The 16,768-nt window shown below is 40.4% G+C and overlaps 1 protein-coding gene across 2 annotated transcripts; it reads left to right on the top strand.

The window, feature by feature from the left end:
• The first annotated feature begins 4,068 nt into the window (after positions 1–4,068).
• Positions 4,069–15,335, top strand: ZNF35 (zinc finger protein 35). Of its 2 annotated transcripts, none has more exons than XM_012647310.1 (4): positions 4,069–4,176; positions 6,776–7,088; positions 8,031–8,175; positions 13,229–15,335. In XM_012647310.1, the coding sequence occupies exons 2-4, from the start codon at positions 6,897–6,899 to the stop codon at positions 14,473–14,475; spliced, it is 1,584 nt and encodes a 527-aa protein (XP_012502764.1). In that variant the 5' UTR covers positions 4,069–4,176; positions 6,776–6,896; the 3' UTR covers positions 14,476–15,335. The 2 variants fall into 2 exon arrangements, with proteins under 2 accessions (XP_012502764.1, XP_012502684.1); XM_012647230.1 differs by having other exon boundaries at positions 6,779–7,088; positions 13,229–14,546.
• Positions 15,336–16,768: the final 1,433 nt, after the last annotated feature.

Here is a 16,768-nt window from a genome sequence, read left to right as displayed (position 1 = left end):
AGTAACTGCTGGAGGAGTGATAAATAGTTCTTCTAAGGAAAAAAAACCTTAAGATCAACCCTTTTATAGACGAGTGAGTTGCATATATTTAATAGAAGAAAGTTAATCTAGACTTCTAAGTCTACAAAAACATAATTCAAATCTAGTAATGTAGTTGTAGATGATAGCAAAAATGTCTTTGTATTAAAAAGTAGACATGTTTCTGAAAATATGTAACATGTACATTTTAAATATAGCATCACTGCTACAGAAGGTCTATATAGACAGCGTGATTCAGAATGTCAGATGTGGAGTTGGTGGACAGTAGTCTGCTGTTTGAAGACAACCTAAGAAGAGCACTGGATTTGGAATCAAAAGACCTAGGTTTGTGTTTGGCTCTTTCCCTTACTAGCTATATGATTTTATTAAGACAGCCTCTAAGCCTCAGTTTCTCTGTCAGTCAAATGTTGACATAATGCCTACCTCACAGGGTTGTTGTGAGGGTTAAGTGAAAGGATATTTGTGAAAGAACTTTGTGAAATCAATTGTCAATAAAGTTGGATAAAAGAGGTATGGTCACAGTCTGAACATGACATAATGTAGGTTTGTTCATTAAGTCAATATTAGAATGAAGGGGATTCCATGAACCTCAAAAATATTCATTTTTATAAAAGGAAGTATAGTGAATAGCAAACTTTGGAATTTAGTACTTTAAGAAAAATTTTTTAAAATTCATCTTTAAAATGTCTAAGGGAGTTAATATCATAGCTGATAATACCTAGCTTGTGTTTATGGAAAAATATTACGGCCAGCCATTAACAATGATGCCAAGGAAAACAATTTATTTTCCAACCTTTGAATTTGAAACTTAACAGATGTAGAGTGTTAAAATGAAAGGACAGTCCTATGTTGCTTTCTTTGTTCATAGGGAAAATTCCTTAACCCCAACAACTGAGGTGATGATCCTTACCACAGTCATTCTCGTATTGTATTTTATTTTAAATTGATGCATAATAGATGTACATGCTTCAGGGTACATATGATCATTCTCAGTTCTAATCAGCATTTCATCATTGCTGTCATGTGATAGCTTATAATTCATGAAACAACATTCTGTCCCAGCACTTAATATACTACATAAAATTTTCAGCCCAAGCAAAGCCCTTCAAGTTCTGATTAAGCCAATGTAGAATCTACTTCTGGGCAGTCAGTGCCCATTGCCCCTGTTAACCAACCATTCATTCAGCCTGTGACCTTTTGTATATTTATAGGTTTAATTCAGCCTGTATTGAGCTGATAATTTTTTGGACTATAAATACCTGAATATCAGGATTATGTTTTCCAATACTAGTAATGTCAAAGTGGTGTGTTAATTATAATAAATATTATTAATTCCTAGTTATTCATTAGAATGAAAGGTACGTAAGAGTGAAAATTGAAAAGGGACCAAGGTTTAGTCTTAAGACCTGGATATGAGTTAGATTCTGCCACTTGCCTTCACTTCTTGGAGCCTTGATTTCCTCATCTGTTAAACAGGAGGAAGAATATCTACCTCACAAAGTTATGAGGTAATGAATATGAAAATGCTTCATATCCATGCTATAGAAGAATCACCCCAGATTATATAATAATTACAAAGGGACATGTGTACTTTAACCATGGAGAAAGCTATCTTTTACTTCTTAACCAAGTAACAAAATGTAACATTGCTAAGACTAAGACAGCCCACATAATGTGCCTCCTTGTGTGATGTAATAAGCCAAAAATTGTTCAACCTGAATTTAATCAAGCTTCTCAGACTGAATTGCCAGTTTACAGGAAATACAGGAGACAGAAGAACAGAATAAAAGAAACCATGAGAAACAGACAAATCTAGAACATGGGATATCATGTAAGAAAACACCCCTGGATTCTTCAGAATGTCATTATGATGGAGAAGAGAGGGGAGTGATAATTGTTGAAGCTGGATGAATGTACTGGGAGTTTATTAGTGTTCTCTGCTTTTGTGTATGTATGAAAATTTTCATAATGAAAGATATAAAATGTGGATGAGGGGGGTTGTTTTGAAAAGATACTAAAAAGCCATTGGATACTAGGAACCAGAAATAGACTCATGCGAATTCCCAGTTGATTTTTGACATGTGCAAAACCAATCAATGGAGGAGGGATAGCCTTTTCAACAAATGCAGCTGGAGCAATTGTATATCCACTGGCAAAACAAAAAAACAAAAAACAATTTCAGGACCTAGGTCTAAGGGAAGAAATCTTAGATGACATCAGAAGCATGCTCCATAAAAAGAAAAATGTTGAATTGGACCTCATCAAAATTAATTTGCTCTGCAAAGAGCCTTTTATTGAGAATGAAAAGACATTACAGACTGGGAGAAAATATTTGCAAAGCATATATCCAACAAAGGATTTGTATCTAGACTGCAGAAAGAACTCTCAAAACTTAACAGTTAAAAAATAATTCCAGTTAGAAGATGAGCAAAAGACATGAACAGACATTTTACCGAAGTATAGATGGCAAATAAGCAAATGAAAAGATGTTTAACATCATTAGTCATTAGGGAAATGCAAATTAAAATCATGAGATACCACCATGTACCTATCCCAGTACCTGAAATATAAATAATAGCAATAACACCAATGCTGACAAGGATGTGGAGACACTGGATTGCTGGGAATGTAAAATGGTATAGCCACTCTGAAAAATAGTTTGGCAGTTTCTTATAAAACCAAGTATGTACACATCTTATGCCCCAGTAATTGTATTCCTGAGCACTTATCCCAGAGAAATGAAGACTTACGGTCACACAGAAACCTGTACATGAATGTTCATAGCAGCTTCATTTGTAATAGTCAAAACTTGTAGGCAACCCAAATATCCTTCATTAGGTGTTTTAAACACACTGGTGTATCTATACCATGGAATACTTATTATCTGCAATAAAATGTAATGACTTATTGATAGCCACAACTCCTTAAATAAATTTCAAGGGGATTAATGCTGAGTGAAAATACCAGTCTCAAAAGGTCATATACTGTATGATTCCATTTATACAACATTCTCAAAATGACAAAACTATAGAAATGAAAACTGGGATTAGTGGTTGCCTGAGGTTAGGGATGGTGGGAGGGAGAAGAGGGAGAGGGTTGGATGTAACTATATTAAAGAGGTAGCACCAGGGAGGTCTTTGTGGTGATGGAACACTTGTGTATTTTGATTGTGGTGGTGGTTACGCAAAGAAATTATTTTTATGTTTTAAAAATAACATAAAAGTATATACACACACTGTACCAATGTTGATATCCTGGTACTGATAAGAATAATTATGTCACATGTAACCATTGGGGGAAATGGGTGAAAGGTACTATCTTCTTTGCAACTTCCTGTGAATCTATCATTTAAAAATAAAAGGAAAAAAAGAAAAAAAACCCCAAACTAAAGAGCCATAACTAAATACAGTGTGTGAAACTGATTTGGGGAAAAAAAAAAATGAAAATATGTGTTAGGACAATAGAAGAAATCTGAATATGACTGGATATTAGATGGTAGTAGGGAATTACTGTTAATTTTCTTACCTGTGATGATGATGGTGTTAGTTTGAAGAATATTCTCATTTTTAAGGGATGCATGTTGAAGTATTTGGAATGAAGTGTTCTGGTATTTATAACTTTTAAAAAATGCTTTTAAGTATGTATAGAGAAATAAGGCAAGCACAGCAGAATGTTAATTGCTGCGTCTAGATGGAGGATAACGGGTATTCAATGTACCATTCTTTCAACTTTTCTGTATCGTTTGATATTTTTGAAATAAAACGTTTGGGGGGAAATTATCAGGGCTTTCTACAGAGTAATGCTTTGTAGCGTCAGGCTCCCGGTAGCGCCTCGCCTGAGTGCCCCTGCCCAGCCAGGGGATGCGCCCCTCCCTGAGGCACAGAGCCTCTACCCGCACGGTCCTTCTAAGCTCTTCTGCACCATCCCTGGTCCGGCATGACTTTGGACATCCATCGAGAAGAAAGCACCTCCGAGATTCCTAGAGAGGCCGGTCTGGCGACTTGGGGAGCCGGAAGCCCATTCCAAGGTACTTCCTGTCCGGTCATTGTTCTCGCGCCGGTTGGAACAGGGGTCACGGTCCGCCAGCCTCTTGCTCCAGAGCCGGTGAGCTCGGGCCGAGCCTCTCCGCTGCACACGGTGAGCGGGGTCAGCGGGGGTGGGCATGAATGTTGGGGGAGCAGGAGGGGTTATCCCTGGGACGGCGGCTCGAGGAGCGGCCCGCTACGTCCTTCCCTCGGGAACACCAGCCATGTCTTGGGGTGGCTCAGTGCCCCGCCACTTTGGAATTCCGCCTACCGCCTACCGGGGGCCTGGCTTGGGAGAGGATGGATGCAGACAGGCCAGGGGGCAGGCAGATCCCGGGGAGAGGGCCACGAGTGGCCTATAGGTGGAGAGGATGGAGTGCCACGTTTGGAAATAGGGAAAGGACATAGAAAGGGAAGCCTTTGATAGAAGGCTCTGTGCCATCAGGGGCTGGAGGTCCATTTGAATCCGAATAGAAGTCTGATGATAATACTCAAGAGTAGACGATGTCACGTGTGCAAAAGGTGGAACTAAAACTAGTCATGGAAAGAATAATCCTCTAAATCTAAGATTTGTCACAGGAATGGAAGTATTGCTTTACTCAGGAAATTCAATGTATACAGTAACTTGCCAGTAAGTGAACATAGGGAAAAGAATATGACCGCTTCAATAGCTGCAAAAGCAGATTTAATGCAATTTATCACCTTTTTCTAATAAAACATCCAAAGGGGAATAGAAAAATTTCAGTCTCTTCATAATCAACCTAAATAGTAAGATTATTTCATCCAGAAATTAGAAACAAACAAAAACCTTGCTGGCTTAGCTGTGATAAAGGGTTATTGTTATTGTTGGTGTGGATTGGTGTGGTGCTTTTGGAAAGCAATTTGACAGTACATTTCAACCATAAAATCCTTGAACCAGTAATCCTGTTTATTCTAAAAGAATAATTCAGCAAAAGAAAAAAATTATTTGCACAGAAAAAAATTTTAAGTAATTATTAAGAAAATAAACTGGGAACATTGAAAGGTCCTTTTACTAAAAGAATGGTTCATAAATAGGGTATGGTTAAGTAAATGATAATGTAAATTATTTATTTTTTTAGAGACAGTCTTACTCTGTCACCAAGGCTGGAGTGCAGTGGCACAATCATAGCTCAATGCAGCCTCCAACTCCTGAGCTCAAGTGATCCTCCTGCCTCAGCCTCCAGAGTAGCTGGGATTACAGGTGTGCACCATCATGCCTGGCTAATTTAAAAAAAAAATTTTTTTAGAGATGGGGTCTTGCTATGTTGCCCAGACTGCCATAATTTAGGATACTGTGCTAGAATGAGGTAGCTTTATATGTACTATATTGAAAGATTGACAAGACTGTGAAATATGGAAATTGAGTTCAAAAATCAAACAATGCAGATTGCTGAACAGTGTACAAGTGTGATGATCTTAAGTATGTATTTGAAAAATAAGAAATATGTGTGAAGGTGTACATGTATTTATGTAAATGCAGAGAAAAGGAACTAGGAGTCCCATCTAGACTTATAACTAATTGCTCAATGTGTGTGTGTTGGACATATATTTAGTTCTATATATTTCTGTATTGCTTGATCTTTTTTTAGTGAAAGTGAAAATTTATCAGCCCTGTAGGTTATTGTGTAGCAAGTAAAAATAAGCATGAGGTAACATGAAAAGAATTTTTTTAGTCTTAAAAATAATACTTCATTTCACAGGACATTTGGAAGATATGGAAAATGTAAAGATCAAACAAATAAATGAAAAGAACCTCAAAACTACCTGTAATTACACCACCCAAGGATAACCACCCATTCCTAACATGTTGATATATGGACTCCAAGTCTTTTTCTTGGGATTCTTTTGTTCACACTATTTGTATCCTGAGCAATAAAGAAGTATTTGTGTTATAATATCCCTTTTTTAAAAACGATAATGATAATGGTGAAAATATGTATCTCTTACGGTCAAAACCAAAAAGTTTATAAAATCATAATTATTGTTACTGTGGTTAGAATAAAAGAAATATCTTCAATTTTACAATGTATAGCAGTTATCTCTTTGGAGGCAGACCAGGTGTTATTTTTCTTAATCATTTTTGTTATTTTTCAAGTTTTTAGATAAAAATATGTTAACTTTTTTTTTTTTTGAGACAGAGTCTTACTTTGTTGCTCGGGCTAGAGTGCCGTGGTGTCAGCCTAGCTCACAGCAACCTCAAACTCCTGGGCTCAAGCGATCCTACTGCCTCAGCCTCCCGAGTAGCTGGGACTACAGGCATGCGCCACCATGCCCGGCTAATTTTTTTATGTGTATATTTTTAGTTGTCCAGATCATTTCTTTCTATTTTTTAGTAGAGACAGGGTCTCGCTCTTGCTCAGGCTGGTCTCAAACTCCTGACCTGGAGCGATCTACCCACCTCGGCCTCCCAGAGTGCTAGGATTACAGGTGTGAGCCACCACGCCCGGCCATATGTTAACTTTTAATGAGCAAAAAATCACTGAATGTTACATAAAGCTGTTTGGAATGTGATTATTGTGGGAAGAAATTACGTATTTACAGTTCAACCCCTTCCAGCCTCCTTCTTCCGGGGAGGAGTAGAGCATTTTTTGTGCTATAGTTGCTGCTGGCCAGGCACTGGTGAAATTGCCAGTTGAGTGGCATCCAGGCAAATCTCTGCTTGGTGCTAACAGTGTTTTCTGATTTCTCAGTAGACAGTACTCATCTTGGCCCTGAGAAGAAACTTAAGAAGAAGCTTTTGAAACTTTAGATGGGGCTTGATCTCTGCTGGGCAGCTCTTAGCTATAAGTGTTCCTCTTCTGAGCTGAGAAGATGACTACAGAATTGAGAGAAGCCATGGCCCTAGCCCCTTGGGGCCCAGTGAAGGTGAAAAAGGAGGAGGAAGAGGAGGAAAACTTCCTAGGTCAGGCATCCAACCAACAAATGCACTCTGAAAACATCACAGTCTGGGCCCCAGAGGAGGGTCTTCAGACAGGCCTTGATGTATCAGAAGAGGAGGAAAAGGTAAATGGTAGCCTGGGTGGAAGGAGGGAGCAGAGACCTGAAGACCTCAAGTAGTTAAAGAGGGTACTCTGCCCCTGTACTTCCACACTTTGACTCTTACTTCCTGGTTAGGGCTCTGGCCATTAGTACTTTGTAATGTAATAGAAACGTTCCCTTCTGACTGATGTGACATTCAGTACTTCTCTAAACCAGTGGTTCTCACACTTTGCTACACAGAACCTGGGAAACTTTTTATAAAATGTTGATGTCCATGCCGTACTCTATACTAATTAAATCAGAATCTGGGGGTGGCATCTGGGTATCTGCACCTGATACTCTTCAGATGATTCCAATCAGGGTATAACAACTGTAACCAGTGCGTCTCAAACTTAATGTACATAGGAATCACCTGGGAGTTCTTGTTAAAATGCTGATTCTGATTCAGGAGGTCTGAGATTCTGTATTTCTCACAAACTCCCAGGTGATGCATGTACTGCTGATCTACAGACCACATTTTCAGTAATGAGGCTATACCCTGTGCTGTGTCCTTAATGGTTTAACATACTCCTTACCATTACTAGTCAAATGAGGGCAGAGGTTCTCCAGACCCTACTGTAGTAAAATGATCAGAACCTTGTTTCTTTGATCTTTAGACCCCAGAAAAGTGTACTCTGAAATATCTCCCCATGTGCTCTCTCCTCTTGTCATGTACTTATTGCCAAGTTAGGTTGGATTCTGGAGTGAGCAATGAGGTGAGATCAAAGTGATAGGCAAGAAGGTGGTAGGCTTGCTTTTCTGCCCAGCTTACCTTGGGGGTTGGGAGAGACTCTGGCTTCCTTTTCCATATTTAAAAAATGTTTTGTGGCCTCCGGAAATAGGTACCTATCTTCTGATCCTCAAAGCTGTAATTACACCCACCCCCACCACCAGTTTTCTCATAAGCATGTGCCTGCTTGTCTTCAGGGTCAGAACATGTTCTGGGACATGGCGGTAGTCCTGAAAGCAACACAGGAGGCACCTGCTGCTTCACCCCTTGGCAGCTACTCATTACCAGGGACCCTGGCCAAGAGCGAGATACTGGAGACTCATGGGAACATGAACTTGCTAGGTAAGGTCCAACTCCCTGATTCAGAATCTTACCATTGGGGTTTCTCAAAATCTTTTCCGGGATTGGTGGGCATCTATCTGGTCTCCTACCTTGAGCAACACAAAGTATCGAGGTGTTGAAAGTATGAGGGAGAGCTGGATAGAAGATTGCTGAGAGATGCCTATGCAGTTGTCATGGGAAATGGCTTACTTTGCACACAGGCTTAAGACACCAGACAAACAGATGAATTCCAAATTCACTTCTTAATCATATTTATCGTTCAGTGAGTTTCATGTCTGCACGCACGTGTAGACACATGTCCTCTTCATATACTTTGTGGTTATCATATGTTGGTGTGCCTTCAAGAAAAGCTAGTCAAGGTAGGAAGGGTCAACTTTTGTGGTGATTTTGAGGAAATACCCTGGAGATGTTCTGTTTTCATAGATCTTTTTGCAAATTCTAGAGGATTTTGAACAACTATGTCAATGATAATGTTCAAAAATTAGGTCTTGGTGGAATGTACTAATGGCTTATCACCTGGTTCTCTCTAAACTGGGACTCAGGAAAAGGTAATATGTTCAAAATGTCTTGATTAGTGGTGGCAGAAGCTTGCTGTGGAGGAGTGACACACAACTGACGGTTAAGAATGCAGTAGCCATGGGCGCTGTGCTGTGGAAGCAATTACCTGGATGGCTGCCAGGGCCCCTTCTTATAGGCCTGCCTGATACAGGCCTGTGTCAATATTTTGAACCCACTCTCCTCCCTAGCCAATTCCTCAGGCATTTGGGGACCAAGTCACTTTCTTAAACCAGTGATGTGGAGATTAGGATCTCCACCATTCATTTTCTTGCCTTTAATTATTCCTCAAACTCCCAGCAGGTCTGTTCCCCATTTTCTGCTTTCTGTTCCATTCCCTCTGGTATATTCCCCTTGAGTTACTTCTTTTCAGTCTCCTCACTGTATCAGCTGTTCACAGTCTTTAACTCCATGGCTATACCCCTGCTTGAGGAACAAGCTGCATTTTCCTGTTTTGCCTCTTACCTCCAGACCCTGTTTTCCCCCCAAGACTTAACTTTTTGTGCTGCCAGCCATTTCCGTAGCAGCAGGTGATGGCAGGAGTGAGCTCTAGGAGTGAGAGAGAGATTTGAGTGTGGTTGCTGCCCTGTCTCTGATGACCGTGATTTTGAGTAAGTCCTTTCTCTCTGTGGATCTCTATTTCCTGTTCTACGGACTGGATGCATTCATCTGGTACAGGATTTGTTGGTGGCCTATTTCCTGTGTGCCAGGCAGTGTGATAGGTGCTGGAGGTATGGAAATGAATTAAGACACAGCCTTTTTATATTTTAGCTCCCACACAACTGAAGAAGTTTCATCTTCATGATGAAATCATATAATATACATGAAAGTGCTTCGGAAATAGTGATGTGTTACTGGGTTTTTAATGTCTGAGGGAGTTTTAACTATAGTTTCCTATATTTTAATTGGTGTTGAATTTATTAAAGTTTATTCCTTTAAGAACCAATTTTTAAGGCTTTAAGCATAACTTATTTTTATTTAATCCATGTATCTAGAAATATTTCTATAAAAGTGAGAACATTTGTACTTCTTCAATTCATGTTTGGTTAAGCTTCAAGTTTTACAGATTAAATTTTATAAACATTTAATTCCACCTAGATATCAAATTTTCTTACATGAAACATAATTGCAAATTTAATATATCTAATTCTTTAAAACATTTCAAACACCTAACTAGGCAGACTTACAAATCTTATAAATAAAATCTTGATAAACACAGAGCTTTTGTAAATCTGATGAATTGGAATTATATGTTTAGTAAATCAAATTAACTTTCTTTTTTTTTTTTTTCTGAGACAGAGTCTCACTCTCTTGCCCGGGCTAGAGTGCCGTGGCATCAGCCTAGCTCACAGCAACCTCAAACTCCTGGGCTCAAGCGATCCTTCTGCCTCAGCCTCCCGAGTAGCTGGGACTACAGGCATGTGCCACCATGCCTGGCTAATTTCTTCTATGTATTTTTAGTTGTGTTGTCCAGCTAATTTCTTTCTATTTTTTTTTTTTAGTAGAGACGGGGTCTCGCTCTTGCTCAGGCTGGTCTTGAACTCCTGAGCTCAAACGATGTGTCCGCCTCGGCCTCTCAGAGTGCTAGGATTACAGGCGTGAGTCACTGCGCCCAGCCAAATTACCTTTCTTATTTTGGAATATAGTCACCAGCTAAGATAGCAGGTTCATGTAGCATTTCAGATCTCTTCTTTTAAAAAAAAGGACAAAATTAGCTGGGTGTAGTGTTACACACCTGTAATCCCTGCTACTCAGGAGGCTGAGGCAGGAGGTTCACTTGAGCCCAGGAATTTGAGGTTGCAGTGAGCTACTATGATGCCACTGTACTCTGGCCTAGGCAGCAGAGTGAGACTCTGTCCCAAAAAAAAGGAAAAGAAAAGTATTGCTATGTATATGTTCTAGTTGATCACAAATTAGTTTTTAGTATTTTTTTTAGTATTTCTGTACTTATTTTATTTTTTTCTAGAGTTGCATTAATTCTACATGAGGAAAAAAAAAAGAAATAATACCATTTCAAACAGGCTAAGATTATATAGGTCCTGGGTTATTGACCAGTTAATCTTTTCACCCAAGGAGATTTGAACTTGAGCACACAGAACTGGCCTTATTTCTCTTTTCTTAGACACTGGGCATTTGTGAAGACCCTAGGTCTTTCTTCATCCCTGTGATGAACTGTTACATAACCACATGCATTAAAACCTTCTAGGCTACAGTTGTACCTGATTCTGTACTGGTTTTGACATAGACATTATCAAATATAAGGAATTGTTTTCATTACTGGCACTAATCAGTTCAGTAGTTTCCATTGGCCTTCATCTTTCATGTCTTTCTAACATTCTAAATCTCCCAGTAAGGAGGATAGGAGTGAAGGTCAAGGAGACAGTACAGCTGCGAACTAAAGTATTCTTGGGCTCCGTTCCTGTTGGAGAGATGCTGGGTACGGGGATGGCAGGCCCTGGTGTCAGTGATAGGGAGCAAAGGAGAAGAAGGTGAAAAGAAGCAGGAAAGGAGATGTTAAAAGGGAAAAAAATAAAGTGAGATGGAAGTGATGAAGAATAGTAGAGAAAATAGAGGAAAGCAATGTGCAAAAGAAAATTAGAGGAGACATGAAACTGTATATGGAAAAATTCAGAATATTTCACAAAAAATTGAAAAAAAAAATAAAAACCAGGAGAGGAGAAAGATGAAAGGGCAGTAGTGGAAAGAGGTAGCAGGAAAAAACAAGAAAGAGAAAGAAGAGAAGAACATATAAGAGCCGTTAAACTACAGGGAGGAAAACAGTGGATTAATAAAAAGAGACATCAGAACAGTAGGAATAGAAATAATCAGAAAAAGTTTAGCATTTCAGATATTTGTTGTTTTCGCATTTGTAGCTCTACAGTATCCAGTACTTGGGCCCTTCTTTTCTGTGATACTTCCCGTCTTGTCTGAATGATTGTGGTGGAATTTCAGATTACCATGGCCTTCACCACCAATCAAACCAGGCTATTTTCTTGCTCCCAATATTGCTTTGTGCCACCCCAACATCCCTGTCCCACCCCACTCATGTCATTAGTTGGAGAGTCGCCCTGGCCTGTGCCAGTGAGATATTTCCCTCTCGTGGATGCTGGATTTCCCCTGCAGCGTGACTTGTGGCTCACAGCTCCACTGCTCACTTCTAAGCTGATGACACCGTGGAAATACCTCCCTCTGCAGGCTTGCTGACCGCTCCAACTGGCCCTCATTTCACTTGTTTTATTATCTGAGTAGTTTTCCTGAACTTAGTAATTCACCAATACTTATTAAGGGCTAAGTCTGAAGATGAACATAAGGAACTACGATGTTACAGGAGGACCCCTTTTTGATGCCATTAGGCCTCTGAGGCAAGGTATAACATCCAGAGATTAATCAGAGTCTTAAAACTTCAGGATATTTGGGTGTTCTTATATTTTCTGGCATTGCAGAGCAGGCTATGCCATAATTCAACAAGGTCAGCTTTCCTTGACACAATGCTAAGCAGTTCCTTTTACACAAGGGTTACTTAGTGTTTATTACGTTCAATTCCTTCCTTAATTTCCCCTAGTGTAGCTGAGGGCTGTCTGTCACCATAGCAACTCTCATACCCTAAGGGCTCATCTTTCCTCCTGGCCCCCTACAGGAGCAGCATCAGTCAGGCTGAAGTGACAGCACACACTCAGAGCACTCACTGTGTTCCATGCACTGTTCTGAACAGCTGACATAGAGTAACTCTGTTAATCCACTCGCAGCCTTATGAGGTAGATACTATTATTATCCCTATTTTAGAGATTAGGAAACTGACACACAGAGGAGTTAAGTAACTAGCCCAGAATCATGCAGCTGATTAGTGGCAGAGTAGGGATTTGAAACCAGTCTGCCTGCCTCCAGAATCCGTGTTCTTAACCTCTGCTGCTGCACAGCCTCTCAGTGTTTTGCATGCTTTTGGCCACTGTGGCTGTCTTGGCATCCAGTGTGACCCTTTCTGTCCATGTTCATCCTTTCTTTGATATCCAGCATCCTCAGACACAGAAGCTTAAGTTGCTAGATATTTGTTCACAGGTTAAGGAATCTCTTTAATTAATTGGTGGGTTGTAAACAAATCCAAATCTACACTAAGTAGCTAAGGTAAGAAAGCAAGCCCATGGAGAGGCTGGTGTTCTTTATAACTGGTCTTAATTCTGAGATCAGTCATCAGACAACCCGGAGAAGTGCCACCTGGAGATTGGGCCTTCCTGGCATGAGGCAGTGGGTTAAGTGTCTAACAGAGGTAAGTGGAAGTGCTAGAAAGACCATGAGTCAGTGGATTCTCCTCTAGGTTGGTGGGATGGGCCGGGAATAAGAACCTACAAAGGAGAGGTAACATGATGGGATTCTTTTCTTTGATGAAGCCATTTTGCAAGAGGTACTAAAGTTACATACTTCCTGACCTTTTTAGACCTGATCCTATTCTTTTTCTAGGCCAGAGAAATCTAACATTTGCATTTTCTATTTTTTTGTTCAGGTACTGAAACCAAGAACCTACAGTTACTGGTTCCAAAAACTGAGATATGTGATGAAGCTGAAAAACCCCTCATAATATCAGGAAGAATCCAGAAAGCTGACCCTCAAGGACCTGAATTAGGAGAAACCTGTGAAAAAGGAAACATGTTACAGAGACAGAGAATAAAGAAGGAAAAGAAAGATTTCAGACAAGTGACAGTGAATGACTGTCACTTACCTGAAAACTTCAAAGAAGAGGAAGACCAGAAATGTAAGAAATCTGGGGGAAAGTATAGCCTTAATTCTGGCACTGTTAAAAATCAGAAAATACAGCCTGGGCAAAAGCCTTTTACATGTAGTGTGTGTGGGAAAGGCTTTAGTCAGAGTGCAAACCTTGTTGTGCATCAGCGAATCCACACTGGGGAGAAACCCTTTGAATGTCACGAGTGTGGGAAGGCCTTCATTCAGAGTGCAAACCTCGTTGTACATCAGAGAATCCACACTGGACAGAAACCTTATGTTTGCTCAAAATGTGGGAAAGCCTTCACTCAGAGTTCAAATCTGACTGTACATCAAAAAATCCACTCCCTAGAAAAAACTTTCAAGTGCAGTGAATGTGAGAAAGCCTTTAGTTATAGCTCACAACTCGCTCGGCACCAGAAAGTCCACATTACGGAAAAATGCTATGAATGTAATGAGTGTGGGAAGACATTTACTCGGAGCTCAAACCTCATTGTCCACCAGAGGATCCACACTGGGGAGAAGCCCTTTGCCTGTAACGATTGTGGCAAAGCCTTTACCCAGAGTGCAAATCTTATTGTACATCAGCGAAGCCATACTGGTGAGAAGCCATATGAGTGTAAAGAGTGTGGGAAAGCCTTTAGTTGTTTTTCACACCTTATAGTGCACCAGCGAATTCACACTGCAGAGAAACCTTACGACTGCAGTGAATGTGGGAAAGCCTTCAGTCAGCTCTCTTGCCTTATTGTCCACCAGAGAATTCACAGTGGAGATCTTCCTTATGTGTGTAATGAGTGTGGGAAGGCCTTCACATGTAGCTCATACCTACTTATTCATCAGAGAATCCATAATGGGGAAAAACCTTACACGTGTAATGAGTGTGGCAAGGCCTTCAGGCAGCGGTCGAGCCTCACTGTGCACCAGAGAACCCACACCGGGGAGAAGCCCTACGAGTGTGAGAAGTGTGGTGCAGCTTTCATTTCTAACTCACACCTCATGCGACACCACAGAACCCATCTTGTTGAGTAGCAAGTAAAGGAAAAGGAAGACCTCCAGTGTTGGTCATGACTTATTGTCCCCCAAATTAGACACCTCTTTGCTGTTTTCTTCCTTTGGGAAAACAAGGCCTATGTCCTTAAAAGTTCCAGTTTTCAGAAATACAGCACAAAACACAAGACAAGCATTTCAAAGGCTAATTTAAAGAAAATGAAAACTAAGCACCTAAAGGCAAGGACTTTGTTTTACCTGTATCCTCAGCAGTATGTTTTCTGAAATGGAATGTGGCTTTCTTAGGAGTGAGTTATAAAAAGCTAAGTGATAAAGATACTATTTGAGGAAAGTTCTATTTTGCTTAATTTTGTTTTTTAAAACTCTGGTAATTGCTTGAGCAACAGGCAGGTTATCTGCCTGGTTGAATTCTGGAGCTTTGAACCCTGTCTTTTAGTATTTTGGTAACTAGTTAAGGAAACCACTTGGGGTAGCAATTCAATGACAACTTGCCTATGAACATTAATAAATTGCTTTCCCTTCCCTAGAAATTTTTAAAAAGCCAATGAAAACAAAAAAACAATTAACTGTCTACTGCTCCTAAAATGGACAGAAATAGGAAATGGCCTTTTTCCTTATTGTCTATACCTCCTGAACCTTGGTATTGTAAAGCCCCGGGGACCTCTGATGAGTCTGTTCTGACCATTCCCTAGCCTGCATGGCCAAGCACTCAAGGATTGATGGAGACACCACACACCAGCTATATTGATTTGCTAAGATTGACAACTCTCCAAACAACTCAACCCCCTAATTCCTATAACATTCCATTTGGGTGAGATGCAACTAACAGCCCTTTCCTGGATAGAGGAGTCAAAGAATAAAGCTTGCCTAGAGGCATGCCCAAGTTGTCTCTGCTCTCATTCTGCTCAAGCCCAGCCAGGGGTCTCAGTTTGGGTGTCATTCTCAAATTCTGCATGGTATTTAGTAGAAAAAGGGGAGCTCTTCTAATTTTGAGAGGACCAAAGAGGGAAATGAAAGGAGAGGGAGGAGGTGGAATGGGATTCCTAAGGTCTTAATTTGGTTTTTTGAGAAGTTCAGAGGTACAGGAATATGAAAACTTTTAGAACAATGAAGACACTGGCTAAGGTAAGATATCTTTGTTACCATTGAGCCTTTACTCCTGCAAAAATGATTTATAAAACTATGCAATAGGCCGGGCGCGGTGGCTCACGCCTGTAATCCTAGCTCTCTGGGAGGCCGAGGTGGGCGGATTGTTTGAGTTCAGGAGTTCGAAACCAGCCTGAGCAAGAGCGAGACTCCGTCTCTACTAAAAATAGAAAGAAATTGATCGGACAACTAAAAATATATAGAAAAAATTAGCCGGGCATGGTGGCGCATGTCTGTAGTCCCAGCTACTCGGGAGGCTGAGGCAGTAGGATTGCTTGAGCCCAAGAGTTTGAGGTTGCTGTGAGCTAGGCTGACGCCACGGCACTCTACTCCAGGCAATGGAGTGAGACTCTTGTCTCAAAAAAAAAAAAAACTATGCAATAGGAAGAGATATGTAATAATATTGCCTTGTTATTTATATAGAGCTTTTATTCTTTGTTGCATACCATCATGTATCAGATCATGATACCTGGCACTTACCTTATGCTTTCACATAGGTCATTACCTTGATCCTTATGACACTGAAAGAGGTGTTTGCCCATTTACCTGAGAGTGGTCATTTAGCACAAGGCCAGGTAACAAGTGACAGAGCTTATATCCAAATCCAGGACCTAAATCCAGGTTCTTTTTGTGCTGCCGTGCTATTCACCTACCTACCTGTAATCCCCACCCAGACTTGGGGGAGCCTGAGAAAGGGGTATGTAGTTCCATTTTCAGATGAGGAAGCTGAGGTGACAGATTTTGAGGTGTGCCTTAGGCATGGTGACCAGAAAGCAGCAAACCTAAGACTGGAATTTGGGTCTCCTGATTTCTGGGTCTATCCCTCCACCCCATTTCTATGCCTCTGAGCAAGCAAGAGCGTTTATCGTAAAAGCTGACCCTGGTGATAAGAGACTGGTGTAACTCTCGTGAAGAAGTCCCATGTTTTTATTCCATTTCTGTAAGACTACATATTGATCACAATGTTTTCTAGTTTACAGAGCACTTTCACTTACAGAAGGCATACACAAGAAAGATTATTAATTTTCCTCTTTTCCCCCTTTAGCCAGTCTATTGTCAAAGCATATGCAGCTTCTTTTCCTGGTTTCACTCTAAATCATAGGCACACAAATACAGGAAATCAGAAGGGTTCCAAAGTAGGATCAAATACTCGTGCCCTCACTGACCC

Source organism: Propithecus coquereli, unplaced genomic scaffold (assembly GCF_000956105.1).
Source record: "Propithecus coquereli isolate 6110/MARCELLA unplaced genomic scaffold, Pcoq_1.0 Scaffold1, whole genome shotgun sequence".
Taxonomy (NCBI): Eukaryota; Metazoa; Chordata; class Mammalia; order Primates; family Indriidae; genus Propithecus; species Propithecus coquereli.
The sequence above is the reverse complement of the archived record's forward strand: the minus strand, read 5'-3'. Positions and strand labels throughout refer to the sequence as shown.